Here is a 15,672-nt window from a genome sequence, read left to right on the forward strand (position 1 = left end):
GCTACATGCAATATAATGAGAAAAAGCTGAGTGTATTTATATATTTCAGATAAGAGAAGGAAGACTACAGGGGGTGGGGCACTGCCTTATTCGTGAGTATAGAATGGTGTGTCATGTGATGAAGGGAGATTTAAGCAAAGACGTAGTGGAGGTTTTGTTGGATTTTCCGATTGTATATATATCTTCATTTTGTCATATTGTCTTCTATAGACGTAATTATAAGGTGTCTTACTTATATAGGGGTGTAGAGCCATACNATTTCCTCCGACATTCTGAAAGACAATATATATATATACTTCAAATGTTTCTTTATAGCTAAATTGTAAAAACACTATTTGCTTTGCCAAGGATCGTTACTTAGTAAGGTACTACTTTCCACAGAGGTTAACTTCACTAGAAGAAGATCTTTGTACAGTTGGTTCAAGTGATCCAAGCTTTGCCTCAACAATTCTTGATGCATACACTGAGCGTCCGCACGTCAAACAGAACAGTGCTTACCACAGGCAAGTGTATCTTTTTTTTCCTAAGAACTTTTCTCATGCCATCATCACAAGAATTCTAAGTAATGTGAAAAACAAATATTATAAATTATTGGTTATGAGTACGTTACATGTTTTGCTAATTTCAACCATGTATTGGTATCAGCTTTCAGTCGCCCTTTATAGCATCCATGTGATAGATCTTTAATACAAAAGTTGTTTCTTTACGCAGGTTAGATGTCATTGATAGGTGCTTCTCGAGAAGAACAGTGGAGGATATCATATCTGCACTTGTAATTTTTTCATTATGATATAGGAAATGATTGCTTTCGATGATCATGAGTTCACTGAGTTACCTTTAACATTGCACATTTGCACTCTACCCTCATATATGAATTGGTTAGGAGAGAGAATTTACTCAGAGACCAGATGACTGGATCTCCTCTACCACTCAAGCATTGAAGAAGGCTTCACCATCAAGCCTTAAAATATCTCTTAGATCGGTTAGTTCCCAAAATGTGCTACATGCAATATAATGAGAAAAAGCTGAGTGTATTTATATATTTCAGATAAGAGAAGGAAGACTACAGGGGGTGGGGCACTGCCTTATTCGTGAGTATAGAATGGTGTGTCATGTGATGAAGGGAGATTTAAGCAAAGACATAGTGGAGGTTTTGTTGGATTTTCCGATTGTATATATATCTTCATTTTGTCATATTGTCTTCTATAGACGTAATTATAAGGTGTCTTACTTATATAGGGGTGTAGAGCCATACTGGTGGACAAAGATAAGAACCCAAAGGTTTAATAAATTTCTTTTTTTTTTTTTTTTTTTAAATATTTATATGTACAAAATATATATTTTTTTTTTTTTGAAAATAATATGTACAAAATATTGTTGATGTATTGCTGAAATATATAGTGGGAGCCAAGGCGACTGGAGGACATCAATGATAGAATGGTAGATCAATACTTTGAGAGATTGGAGGGATTGGAGGATCTAAAGTTTCCGCCAAGGAACAACTTGCGTGCTTCATCAATCGCAGCAAAGCTGTGAAGAAGAAATGGTGTGTGATGAGACATTAACCATTGACCAAACCAAGCGAAAAGACCAAAACCTGAAATATCAAGATTAAGTGTTTGAACTCCTTTTGTTTTTTTATGTTGTAGCAAAACGTGCGTTATTTCCTCCTTTCTTTCTAGGAGCACAATATCTCATGATTCAATTAAGTCTTCCTAGTTATAAGGTGTTCGCTCGCATTGGCCAGTAATAAGCCTCCATTAAATTTTCTTGTTTCGTATATTGTATTTTGATTGTTATTGTTCGAAACCTATGAGCTAGTCTTCCCGAAGTATTTGTATACGTTAACAACGTCCAATATTCTTAGATGAATTGTTTCTCTCGAAATTAGTGCTATTAATATGAGTATATGACTGATTGGACCATGATAGCAAAGCCACGTTTGAAGTGTTCAGTGTTACGCATCAAACCAACTCACAAAAATAAGGGAGAAGAAATCATTTCATGACGTAATTTTTTGTTTGTTTGACAAGATGGGTCGACTAGAAGACTAGAAGTACAAGACATATTTCTAAGTAAACTGAGACAATAAAAAAACTATGGCCATGTTCTTTTCCCAAACGCTGCGACACCAACAAAATAGAAGATTTACAGTTTTGGGAGAGAGAGGAAAACACAGTAGTGAGAGAAAAATGGTCGCAGAAAAGGAACGAAGATGATGACGGAACTTTCGCTGTTAATTTCAGCGACTTATATGATGTCGTCGCGACTCATTTTCTGCCTTCAGCGACTCAACTGAAACAATTATTTTTAAGCTCCGTTATCGTTTAATTTATTTCTACTTTTCGTGACACGTCGTTTAACTCCGTCGCTGCCGCTGTCGCAGCGTTTAGGAAAGAACAGGGCCACATGTTTTAGAAAACATGACAACGTTGACACTACATGTGCCTAATACATTATAGTTCACTAAAGCTTTAATTATCAAGAAAAACAAAGGAAGGAATACAATTTTTAAGAAACACCAAACTGTGAAATATTTTTATTGATATGAAATTATAAAGAAAGAGAGTTGGACAAAGTTGAAAAGAACATGTTGCATCTTCATACACGGAACCTTCGGCATGGTACACGATTTTCCAGTCTTTGTTTTCTATTTGTCAACTTTCGTTTGAGTCTTTTTTTTTAGCGATCATTTGAGTCTTTTTTTTTTAGCGATCATTTGAGTCTTCCTTTATAGTTCAACCATGTTGATAATTCATAGATGATACATCTATACCAATAAGTTTTTTGAAGTTAAGATATATCATTTGGCACGTAACTTAGATATATAATGAGCACATAACCACTAATACATAATGAGCTATTATTTATTATGTGTTTTACAATATGTGTAGTACATAGATGTGTTGAACATATTTATATTTAATTACTTAGCATATATAAAATTTATGTTCCAATTGATTTGAAGTAACTCTTTAAAAGTCTCCTAAGTTTCTTTTAACATGAAAATTTATTCTAATGGTTTGAAGTAATTTCACAACTTTCTTTAGTAGTGTCTCCAATCACCCAAAGGTCATTTAGTATTATTTTAGCTAATTTAGTAATCCCTGCTAGTGGGGGAATATTTTTTTTTATAAATTAAATTCGTAAAAGTGAATTAATTTGTTATTTGAAATACATAATTTAAATGTATGTATAATATTGGTAATTAAATCCCAATATTAAAATTTAGTTTAGTTTTAGTTTAGTCTCTTCCCATTCCAATACATCTGTTCTGTTACATCTCATCCATTCGTGTCCTATCAAAAAATTTAAGTCTCATAACGGTTCTCTATAATAATTACCCATTATACAACTATTATTAAAAAAAATTTGGCTAAAACATTTAAACAAAATACATGAATTTTCTATTTGAATCTTTTATTTACGTTTAGTGTAAAAATTATAATTTTAAAAAACTCTCGAAATATTTTTAAAAATATTCAATTTTTTTTTTGTAGAATAGTTTGTAATTTGTTTAACTATCCATAATTGTGTTGTTTATATATGAAATGGTGTTTAGTCGGCATAGTATTTAACCTGTGGGATTCGGCTTGACAATTTGTTTTTTACATAATCATAACTTAATCATTTTAACTATGTATATATTTTAATATAGATGGTATTAACAAAATAATAAAATAATTATTACCCTTGTTGTAGCACCAAATTTATAGTATTTTAAATTTCAATCAGTATTGAAACAACTGTTTTGCCATATACACACTCCTCTAAATTTCATAATTGTTTTTTAGAAGTGTAAGTGATAATAATATTGTAAACTTTTCATATGTTTGAAATTTTTTATATTTGTGCACTTTAAGATTTCTATGACTAAAATACATATTTTCTTCACTTTAATGTTGTAGTTAAGTTTTCTTTTCATTTACTGTATTTGTTTCGCTGCTAATAAAAAATTAATTATATGATTTTTTCACTTTGCAGGAAGACTACTATAATAAAGTAAAGAATGGAAGAAGTATTGTATAGGCTGAAACCGTCAAAAAACATAAAAAAAAATACAACATTTTAGTTAGTATTACTCTTTTCATAAATTAAACACTAAGTCTTACCAAAAACAATTTTGCCATTGAATAATAGATAATTTGTATATAAGTTTTAAATTTATAAAAGTGAGTTAGAATTTGTTATTTGAAATACATAAACTAAGTGTATGTACAATATTGGTATTAAATCCAAACAATTTTGAAAATCACCAAACTGTGAAATATTTTTATTGATATGAAATTTTAAAGAGTTGCATAAAGTTGAAAAGAACATGTTGCATCTTCATACACGGAACCTTCGGCATGGTACCCGATTTTCCAGTCTTTGTTTTCCTATTTGTCAACTTTCGTTTGAGACTTTTTTTTTAGCGATCATTTGAGTCTTCTTTTATAGTTTAACCATGTTGATAATTCATAAATGATACATTTATACCAATAAGTTTTTTGAAGTTAAGATATATCATTTGGCACATAACTTAGATATATAATGAGCACATAACAACTAATATATAATGAGCTATTATTTATTATGTGTTTTACAATATGCGTAGTACATAGATGTGTTGAACATATTTATATTTAATTAATTAGCATGTATAAAATTTATGTTCCAATTGATTTGAAGTGACTTTCTAAAAGTCTCCTAAGTTTCTTTTAACATGAAAATTTATTCTAATGGGTTTGAAGTAATTTCACAACTTTCTTTAATAGTGTTTCCAATCTCCCAAAGGTCATATAGTACTGTATTATTTTATCTAATTTAACTCTACTAGATAGTAATTCGTGCTACAACGCGGAATAATTTTTTTTATAAATTTTAAATTTCATAAAAAATGAGTTAGAATTTGTTATTTGAAATACATAAATTAAATGTATGTACAATATTGATATTAAATCCCAATATCAAATTTTAGTTTAGTTTTAGTTTGGCCTCGTCCCAATATCAAGTACTGTATTATTTTATCTAATTTAACTCTATATATATTTAACATGTGTTATCGCTACATAATTGATACTCCCTCCTGGTACATAAGAAATGATGGATAAAAGATGGAGTCTTCAAGGTATGACAGCTCTTGTAACTGGTGGAGCCAGCGGAATCGGGTTTGTCTCTCTTCTCTTTAGCTATACCATATTTTTGACCCATTGTTCTGGATTTACATTTAAGATGTTGTTTTATATCTTTTTTTTGTCAAAGTGCTATTTTATATATCTATTCACTTGTTTTTGGAATGATTAGGCATGCTATAGTAGAAGAGCTAGCTAGTTTTGGAGCTAGAATCCATGTATGCGATATATCTGAAACACTAATGAATCAAAGTTTAAGCGAATGGGAAAATAAAGGATTTCAAGTGAGTGGTTCAATATGTGATGTATCCTCTCATTCCGAGAGAGAAACACTTATGCAAACCGTCTCAAGGATGTTTGATGGCAAGCTGAACATCCTTGTAAGTTAATCTTACTTTTCTAGACTATATATATACATATATATCGATAACAAAGTAAGCATATTCTCATATAGGAAAAATATACCTATTAAAAGTAGTTTTACATGTAGGATTATTTTGTAACTCATTTTTGTTCAACATAGGTGAACAACGTTGGTGTAGTTCGTTCAAAGCCAACAATAGAATTTGTGGCAGACGATTTCTCGTTCCATATTACTACAAACCTGGAATCTGCATATCATCTTAGCCAACTTTCACATCCTCTCCTTAAAGCTTCTGAATATGGAAGCATCATATTTATTTCCTCTGTTGGAGGAGTTGTATCAATGGAGTGTGGATCCATCTATAGTTTAACGAAAGGTACATATAGACTGACTAAATATTAATCAATATAGTGATTCTCAATTATACTATGTACGTAATAGTATTGTGAATAATATATATATATATATATATATATATATATATACGAAACATATAAATACTTTAACTTTATATGTTGGGTTAACATATAAGAGAATTTCATGTATCTGTATAATTTTTAAATGATGTTTGATGAAAACTGAATTTAATGTTGAGTTACGTTATTAAGTTGTTTTAGGCTTTTAGATAGTGTTGTATGTCAAAATTAATAGTTAGAATGATTAGATTGAGATTTATAACATAGTAAACTGATGCATTGAGATATTTGGGAATACTTTTTTTTTTCTAAAAACATATATGATCCACTAGACTTACTCCGACTTACTCCGAAAGCTATTTTCAACGATTACTGGATCGGTTGTCCTAAGAAGCTTATACACTCATACAAAGTTTAGTTTTCGTTGGGATTCATAACCGTCTCGTAGTTTATCTTTTTTCGTTTTGGTATTTGAAGGAGCTTTGAATCAACTGGCAAGAACTTTGGCGTGTGAATGGGCAAGAGATAGCATACGAGCCAACTCGGTTGCTCCTAATTTTATCTATACTGCAATGGCTCAACCTGTAATTAATGATTCTCTCCAGCTCTTTGTTTTTTCTTTAATTTTCAGTTAACATTATACACATTTTATTATTATGTCTTACAATCTTGTGAAAAATTCAGACTTTGGAAGACGCCGATTTCAAGAACAGTTTGTTTAGTAGAATCCCACTTGGTCGCGCTGGAGAGCCTAAAGAGGTTGCATCACTTGTGGCTTTTCTGTGTCTGCCTGCAGCTTCATATATTACTGGTCAGACCATTTGTGTTGATGGGGGTCTCACTGTCAATGGTTTCTCCTATAAGCCACATGCTTGAGCCGAGACTTGTGTGTGTTGGTGACGAACACAACGTACAAGAGCTATAATAAATTGATCCATTTGAAACTATATTAAATAAATAGTGAATATGTTCGAAAACTTTAATAGGCACCCACAATATGGCTATGGTGAATGTAAAACATGTACAAGCAAGCCTTTGTCAAAAGGAGGTGCTCTAAGTGTTAATAATATGAGGGCTCAAAAACCCCTTCTGATCTATTACTTCATAATTCATCCCAAAATCCAAAAATCAAAACTTTCTCTTCGAAGTCCTCTCAAGCTTTCTACAAATTTTCTTCGTAGTTTTACTTTTTCTTTCTTTCTTAACAACAAGAAATCTTCACAAAAATATTATCTTTTCAGTTTACTCTACACAAATGCAAGGTTTCTATATTTTGACACAACTAAAATGCATATTGTATCATATATAATATTAATTTTTGAAGTACATTTTTACAAGTCGGTCAAAATTGAAATATATAACCCAATTCAATAGTTCAGATAAATTTATTAATTACATTAGTTTTTTTTTATATATGGTCATTCATTGAGATCCTAATATTTTTAATATTTATCATTAACAATAAATATCTATCTTAACATTTTTGAAGAATATTTTTGTTGCATCTTTACGAATTGGGTCAAAATTGAAATATATAGCCCAATACAATGATTCAGATCATCATTAATTATAGTAGTTTTTCTGTATATGGACATTCATCGATATCCTAATATTTTTTAATTTCTATCATTAATAATAAAATATGGTAATTGAAAAATACTCTAATATTCATCATGATTATAATAATTGAATCTGAATTTATAACTGAAACCCAAAATTATTTCTTATTGAAACTAAATAATATATATTAAATTTTAATAAATTAATTTTTCAGTAATTCTTAATAAAATATACATACTTATAATTTTTTTCAAATTCAACTGATACTGTAAATGTTTGGGGATAAAAAAAAAATATATAAAACTTTATAATTTGATTAAAAATAACAAATATCAATTATTTTACAAATACAGATCAGTCCTACTTTCTAAGTAAATTAAAGACAATAAGAAACTAATTAACGTCTACAAAAGGAATGAAAGTTAAGAACATATAGGTTGAGAAGTTTATGGTAGAGTTAATTAATACATGTTATAAAGAAACTATAAACCAAGTCGTCTTGGTTTAATGGTAAATGGAGAAAACTTTTGTCATCTGAGTTCGAGTAGCATTGGCCACGTTGTTCACCCCGCCCCAAAAGATTAGTTTTTGGACCTAAGAAACCTTTACGATCTGAGTTAAAAAAAAATGTATAGAAAAAAAAGTATGTACTTTGTTTTTTTACGTCAAATCTCATCGAAAATCTGACATTTTCTGCTGAAGTAGAGAATGTGAGTAGTTTGTCTTTTGTGCTCTATTCTATTTGTCTTTTTTTATATATTTTTATTAATATTAAATAAATATAGATAAACCAATCAAGGTTATAATTCTTTGGCCATTTAAAATATAGATATATCAATAAGTCGAATATTATTCACCTAATTTAAATTTTAATTGATTATGAGTTAAAAAAAGAAAAGTCGAATATTCACCTAACTTTTTTAAAAGTACGTGCAAAAATTCTAAATATATATACGTTATACCTTTTATTTAAATAATTATCAAACGTGATGCCTATCTTACACGGAACCTTACTCTTTTTAGTAATCTTGTTCAACTTTCATTAGAGTCTTTTTATTTTTACTTTTAGTAATCTTGTTCAACTTTCATTAGAGTATTTTTATTACGTCATAACATAACAAACATCTAACACTCAAATCATACACAGAGCAATTCGACATTCACATAAAAATAATATAACACAGACAAGAAATTCATTTATTTTGAAACATTTACACGAGTATAAATCAGAATACTATTTTTTTTGTTTAAATAATTTACTTAATTTATCTTTACCAAATTTAAATTTATTTCCTTTTGATATAATTTCTTTTTATTTTGCGTCATTGACATTTTTCTTTAATTGCCGCATCATGTACGTATCCGCTCTCCGAAAGGTCACCAGCTAGTATTCTATTATTTTATATGTCTCTATATAACATGTGTTATATACTTATATCTCTAGTCATTGATACTCATAGGCACAAACAAAAAAAATGGATAAAATATGGAGTCTTCAAGGTATCACTGCTCTTGTAACTGGTGGAGGCATCGGAATTGGGTTGGTCTATCTAATCTCTAGCTATATCATATTTGTGACCCATTGTTCTGGATTTTATTAAGACGTTGTTATATATATATACTAAATAGTAGTTCACCTGATGCATAGTTTACGTATTATGTATGCATTATTAACTTAAAATTAAAAAAATGAAATTTCTAATCAATTATATATGACATTTACAGATGAAAATAATATTCATAATACTACTATTCAACTATAATTTATAATATATATATATTATATATTGTTATATAGAAGGGTCATGAAAAAAGGAAAGTTAAAGTACATATTACTAAATATTTTTGATTACAATATATTGTTGAAATTATTTAAACAGTATATAGTAATAAGACCATTACTTATAGCAAAGTCAACTATATATGGTGTTTTCGTTAAATAGTTAAGATAAATTATATTTTTTTCTTTTTTGGAAAATAAAAAACTTTAATTATTTTAATAGATAATTTTATATTGTCATATATATTAATTTTATTGTCATCATCTAAAAGTAATAGTTAACAAAAAAATATTTTTATATATGATAAGTCAATTTTAAAATAATTTATTAAAACGATATCACAAAACAAATATCTTATAATATAAGTTTAAGCAGTTTTATAAAAAAACCATTGAAAAGAAAACTGTGTGAAATTTAATATATATTTTTTATTTTCTATATATTGTCTCTATTTCTAATCATTTAATATAAATAGTATAATTTTGTCTGTTCGTTATAGTAATAGGACAATTATTTACAGCAAAATTAATTCAATTTTGTCTGTTCGTTAAATAATTAAGATAAATTAGTTTATTTATAATTTGTTTTTTTTGGAAACAAAAAAACTGATAAGTATTCTAAGAAAAAAAAGGTGTAAGACCTTACTTTGATAGATAAATTATGTTGTTTTATATATTAATTTTATTTTCATATATAAAAGTAATAGTTTACAACAAATAATTTTATAATATGATAAGTCAATTTTAAAATAATTTATTGATATGATATCACAAAACAAAAAATTTATACTCTAAGCTAAGTCTAACTAATTTTTTTATAAAATTCATGAAAATAAAAGTGTGTCAAATTTAATATAAATATGTTTTTCTTCTATAAATTGTCTCTATTTCTAATTATTTTAAAATAAATAGTATAATTAAAAATAAATTAATTTTGCAACTATTGTTTTCTGTTATTTCATGGGGGAGATAAAACAATTATGTTATGATACCATTTTTTTAGTACATATGTTTTAAAGACAGTCAAACTATAACTTATAGAATACTATTAAATACAAATTTGAGTTGTGTCTTTAATACTTTATATATGATTATTGAATATAATGTGATATATGTATATATATATATATATTAGAAAATCTTCTATATTTTTTAAATAGTCTATCATAAATTTATTTGGTTTCAGTTACATTAAAGAGACCTATTGTAAACATTTAATATATATATATATATATATATATATATATATCTGTAGATATTATAATCTCAATACTTTCATCATAGATATATGTCGATCGTTAAAAGTGGTATAAATTAACAAGTAGATTAACCTATACAAAAGCAAGACTACTTTTATATCGCATTGGTATTGTTTGACTTACCAATCATATATCATATCTATTTTCCTGTAACCTTTGCTACATCTATCATTATGCCAAAAAAAAGCTTACACCATTTCCAATGGTTATCTATATTTTTTTTTGGTTTGAATTTTTATTTTACATTTAGGATATAATTTTGAAGAGATATGATTTAGTATTTAGAGTATTAGATTAAAAGTATGATGCTATTTTAGTACTTTTAAAATTTTAGAAATGATGTGATAAATTTAAAATGAAAACTTATTTTTATGCAATTTGTGAAAATTGTCCTTTTTTAACATGCACATTTCATAATTATAAACTTAAAAATGTATATATTAAAATTTTTTCCAAGGCATATATAAATAATATCATGTTCATATATAATTTAATAAAAAATTATTTTACATATAAAATATTTGATTTTAATAATATATATATTTTGGGAATGATGTAGGCATTCTATCGTAGAGGAGCTAGCTGGTCTTGGAGCTAGAATCTATGTATGCGATATATCTGAAACAATCCTCAATCAAAGTTTAAGTGAATGGAAAAAGAAAGGGTTTCAAGTTAGCGGTTCAATCTGTGATGTATCCTCTCATTCTGTAAGGGAAACACTTATGCAAACCGTCTCAAAGATGTTTGATGGCAAGCTGAACATTCTTGTGAGTTAATCTTACCTTAAAGAAACTAAGCATATTCTCGTATAGGAAATATACTTACTAAGTACATATAGATAATAGATTTATCTTTGTTCAACATAGGTTAACAACGTTGGCATGGTTCGTACAAAGCCAACAATTGAATATGTGTCACACGATTTCTCCATCCATATGTCAACAAACTTGGAATCTGCTTATCATCTTAGCCAACTTTCACATCCTCTCCTTAAAGCTTCTAAATTTGGAAGCATCATCTTTATTTCCTCAGTTGCAGGGGTTGTATCAATGGAGTGTGGATCCATCTATAGTTTAACGAAAGGTACATACACTGACTATTAATCAATAGAGAGAATTTATATTATACTAGATGCACTAGTATTGATATCTGCTTACGTAAAGTTTAGTTTTAATTGTTCGAATAAAATTTTTGTTTTTTTTTTGTTATCGAATAAAAATTTGTGTAAAATAAAAGATAATTGTAAAAAATAAAAATTGAATAATTAATATTTTAAAAAGTAAGAAGATAAAAATAAAACAAAAAATAAATTCTAACTATAAAAATATTTTAAAATACGTATATGAACATAAGAATTGTTTAAGACACTAAAAATTGTTTAGGTTTAGGGTTTAGGTTTATTTTTTAGGGTTAAGTGTTTAAATGAAGAGTTAGAACTTAGAAGTTTGAATTTTAACTATTCTGTAAATTTTAGAAATTTACCCAACTCTTATATTAAATCTAGTTATTACATAAAATCTCTTTGTTATATAAGTCGTTTTCGTAATTATTAATAACGTTGCGGCCATATTGCCCAAGTCCAATTTTCATTTCAATATCATCCACAAACGAAAAAAACTGGCACAAGTTGGACAAGCAACAGTTTGTTGAATGTTGTTTAGTGAATTTCATTATTTGTTACATTAATTCTGATATTTATCTTTAGATGTAAATCCTGAAATTTAAATAATTTTCTGCAGCTCAGTATAGAATTGATGGTTTAAATTTAACTTTTAGGATTATAAAACTAGGAATTAAGACTTTAAGGTTTAAATTTGGACTGTTTAGATAATATTAATAGCGATATTGCCCAATTCTCATTTTCTATATCATCTAGAAAGAAAAGAACTACTGAAATAATAAAAAAATAATGGATATGAAAGTTTCGAATATAGTTTTGCGTTTACTTTGACCTTGACTAGTCAACGATTTTGGTTATAAAAAGCATCCTCTGTTTAACTCTAATCTACAACAGAACAAAATAACGCAACTATGTCTTCGTGCGCCACATTCATCTTCCTTGTCCTTATATCCATTCTCACTTGCTTCAGAGCTTCAGCGCAAAACCTTTCTCTGTTATACTATTATTGTCCAAACACGACAACGTATTCAAGGAACAGCACTTACGACACCAACCTCAAAACAGTTTTGACTTCCTTCTCTTCCAGCAGCGCTTTATACTCCACCGGGTTTCAAAACGCCACAGCGGGTCAAGCTCCCGACAGGTTCACAGGACTTTTCCTTTGCCGCGGAGATGTCTCGTCAGAAGTTTCCCGTAACTGCATCGCCTTCGCAGTCAACGAATCCTTAACTCGGTGTCCGAATCAAAGAGAGGCCGTGCTCTATTACGATGAGTGTATGCTGAGATACTCTCACCGGAATATACTTTCGAGCCTTAGAACCGATGGTGGATATACCTTGCCTAACCTCAATAATATTCCACGTGACCAACAAGACAGGTTCAGAGAGTTGGTTTTGTCCACCCTGAACCAAGCAGCAATCAAAGCCGTGGATGTATAGCTGTCAATTGGGCTCTCGGCCCATGGTCGAGACCAGTCCAAACTATTACGGGCGGGCTATGGACATGCCCAATAATTAAATAGTTCCGTTGGTCCAAAGACCAAATTTGATCCATGACCAAATGGGCAAAACCATATGGACATTGGGCATGCCCAATTCTCTAAAAATCTAGGATTATGTAATTTGGGGAAAAATTAGATTTTACAATCGATCATCAAAGTCTTCTTCCTTCTTCTTCTACAATCGTATTTACAGATCAAATTCTTATAATTCCACATCAGATGAGAGGATTCAACCATCGTTCATCATAGATACTCTCTTCTTCTTCTCTCGTGTTTGTCTTGCAAACGCAGAAGAAGTGAAAGCAAAACACATACAAACGCAGTCACCTTCTCTGTCGTCTCTTCCTCTGTCAATCTTCATAGGTACGAACTTGATTTGAGCTTATGAATCTAGTGGTTTTCTTAGTAAATGGGTTTATGCATAGAGAGACAATAGCTTTGATTGATTGAGTGATTGATTGATCCTGAAATTAGAGCTGATTCTTGTCGCCTGGATTTTAGCTTATAACATGGTTAGGGATTTCAAGTAGTTTTTAGGGAGATTGTTTGATGGGGATTTCGATATGTCTCTACTTCTCTNTCTTCTCTCGTGTTTGTCTTGCAAACGCAGAAGAAGTGAAAGCAAAACACATACAAACGCAGTCACCTTCTCTGTCGCCTCTTCCTCTGTCAATCTTCATAGGTACGAACTTGATTTGAGCTTATGAATCTAGTGGTTTTCTTAGTAAATGGGTTTATGCATAGAGAGACAATAGCTTTGTGAAAGATCTTGAATATGATACTTGTTTGAGTTATTAGTTATATCTGCTTTTGCTGATAGTAGCTTGGCTTATGAATTCAAGATCTCCTTTAGAATCTAATCAATCTCTCTCTGTTTTTTAAGAGTTCATCATCGAGTCTCTCGTCAGGATCTTGTTAGCCGCCAAGATCTTCTAATACCTTCTGTATTCTACTATATTCTAATCTGATTTTATGGTATGGTTGTTGTAGGTTATAGCCGCCAATGAGAAATTTCCAGATCATGTGATTAATGCTACTACAAACTACAATGGTGAGCCTCTTACTTCTCTGTAGTTCTTTGCTATTCTTCTCGAGACTCTTGTGTTAGCGTCATTGTGTAATCTATAACATGATCTTGTTTTCGCAGGTCAGGATAATGGATTTGGATACTCAAAACTTGATTGATCAATACAACTTGGCTGATGAAGAACGCTTTGCTGATGAAGACAACTTTGCTGATGAAGATATGCCGCCAGCAACTCTTGGTGAGATTGAGACCGTACCTCAGGAAGCTGCTTCTTCTAGGACTGAACAAGGTACAAGTAGTTCAAACCATTCTAGTAGACGTCATGCTAAATGTTGGAAGAACTTTACACTAGGAAAGAAATATGTTGATGGACCTAAGGCTGGTAAACATGATGTTACATGCAAACATTGTAAGAGAAACTATTGTTTGAATTTGAGTCGAAATGGTACTAACACCATGAATCGCCATATGCGATCTTGTTCAAAGACTCCTGGGAGTACACCTAGCATTAATAAGAAGCTGGATATGATGGTATTTAGAGAAAAAATTGCAATGGCTTTAATTCAGCATAATCTTCCATATTCGTTTGTTGAATATGAAAAGATTAGGGAGGCTTTTACTTATGCTAATCCTTCTATAGAGTTTTGGAGTAGAAATACCGCAGCATCAGATTGTTTCAAGATTTTTGAGATGGAGAAAAGTAAGCTTAAGACAGTTTTAAGTAGAGTTCCAGGTAGAATTTGTTTGACAACTGATCTTTGGAGAGCTTTAACCATTGAAGGTTATATTTGCTTAACAGCTCACTATGTTGATGTGGATTGGGTTTTGAAAACAAAGATCATATCCTTTAGTGCTTTCCCCCCTCCACATACGGGTGTAGCTATAGAAATGAAGATAAGTGAGTTGTTGAAAGATTGGGGAATAGAGAAGAAAGTTTTTACTATAACAGTAGATAACGCTTCTGCAAATGATAGCATGCAAGGTATTTTGAAGAGAAAGCTACAAAAAGATTTGGTTTGCAATGGGGAATTTTTTCATGTGAGGTGTTCAGCGCACATACTAAATTTGATTGTGCAAGATGGTTTGGATGTGATTAGTGGAGCTTTGGATAAGATTAGGGATAGTGTCAAGTATGTGAGGGGATCTCAGACTAGAGAAAATTTGTTTCAAAACTGTATGGAAACAATTGGAATTCAAGCCGAAGCAGATCTGATTTCAGATGTTGCAACTCGTTGGAACTCCACTCATTTGATGCTCTCTAGAGATGCCTTATGCAACCTTGCAGAGGTTGATAAGAGTTATAAGAGTTTGCCATCAGATTTGGAATGGGAGAGAGCAGAATTGATATGTGAACTTTTGCAACCGTTTGCTGAGCTTACAAAGATGATTTATGGTTCATCATATCCGACAGCTAACTTGTATTTCATGCAAGTGTGGGCTATTAAATGTTGGCTGAGAGATCATGAGGATTCTAGTGATCCAATTATTTGTGATATGGTTGAGAATATGAATGAGAAATATGAGAAATATT

The 15,672-nt window shown here is 29.9% G+C and overlaps 2 protein-coding genes across 3 annotated transcripts in view; both read left to right on the top strand.

Moving 5' to 3' along the window:
- Nucleotides 1-1,845, top strand: part of LOC104749820 (probable 3-hydroxyisobutyryl-CoA hydrolase 3) — a 6,986-nt gene extending 5,141 nt beyond the window's left edge. Inside the window, exons 8-13 of the mRNA XM_010471515.2 lie at nt 382-503; nt 712-772; nt 884-982; nt 1,049-1,150; nt 1,240-1,281; nt 1,402-1,845. Coding sequence (XP_010469817.1) covers nt 382-503; nt 712-772; nt 884-982; nt 1,049-1,150; nt 1,240-1,281; nt 1,402-1,536 — 561 coding nt within the window. The 3' untranslated portion in view covers nt 1,537-1,845. The remainder of the gene's footprint in view (nt 1-381; nt 504-711; nt 773-883; nt 983-1,048; nt 1,151-1,239; nt 1,282-1,401) is intronic.
- On the top strand, nt 4,970-6,994 carry LOC104749821 (tropinone reductase homolog At2g30670). Of its 2 annotated transcripts, none has more exons than XM_010471516.2 (5): nt 4,970-5,150; nt 5,287-5,494; nt 5,638-5,854; nt 6,372-6,478; nt 6,579-6,994. In XM_010471516.2, exons 1-5 carry the CDS (start codon nt 5,083-5,085, stop codon nt 6,768-6,770), a joined length of 792 nt encoding a protein of 263 aa, XP_010469818.1. In that variant the 5' UTR covers nt 4,970-5,082; the 3' UTR covers nt 6,771-6,994. The 2 variants fall into 2 exon arrangements, with proteins under 2 accessions (XP_010469818.1, XP_019093550.1); XM_019238005.1 differs by having other exon boundaries at nt 5,097-5,149; nt 5,281-5,494.

The sequence above is a fragment of the Camelina sativa genome, chromosome 16 (genome assembly GCF_000633955.1).
Source record: "Camelina sativa cultivar DH55 chromosome 16, Cs, whole genome shotgun sequence".
NCBI lineage: Eukaryota > Viridiplantae > Streptophyta > Magnoliopsida > Brassicales > Brassicaceae > Camelina > Camelina sativa.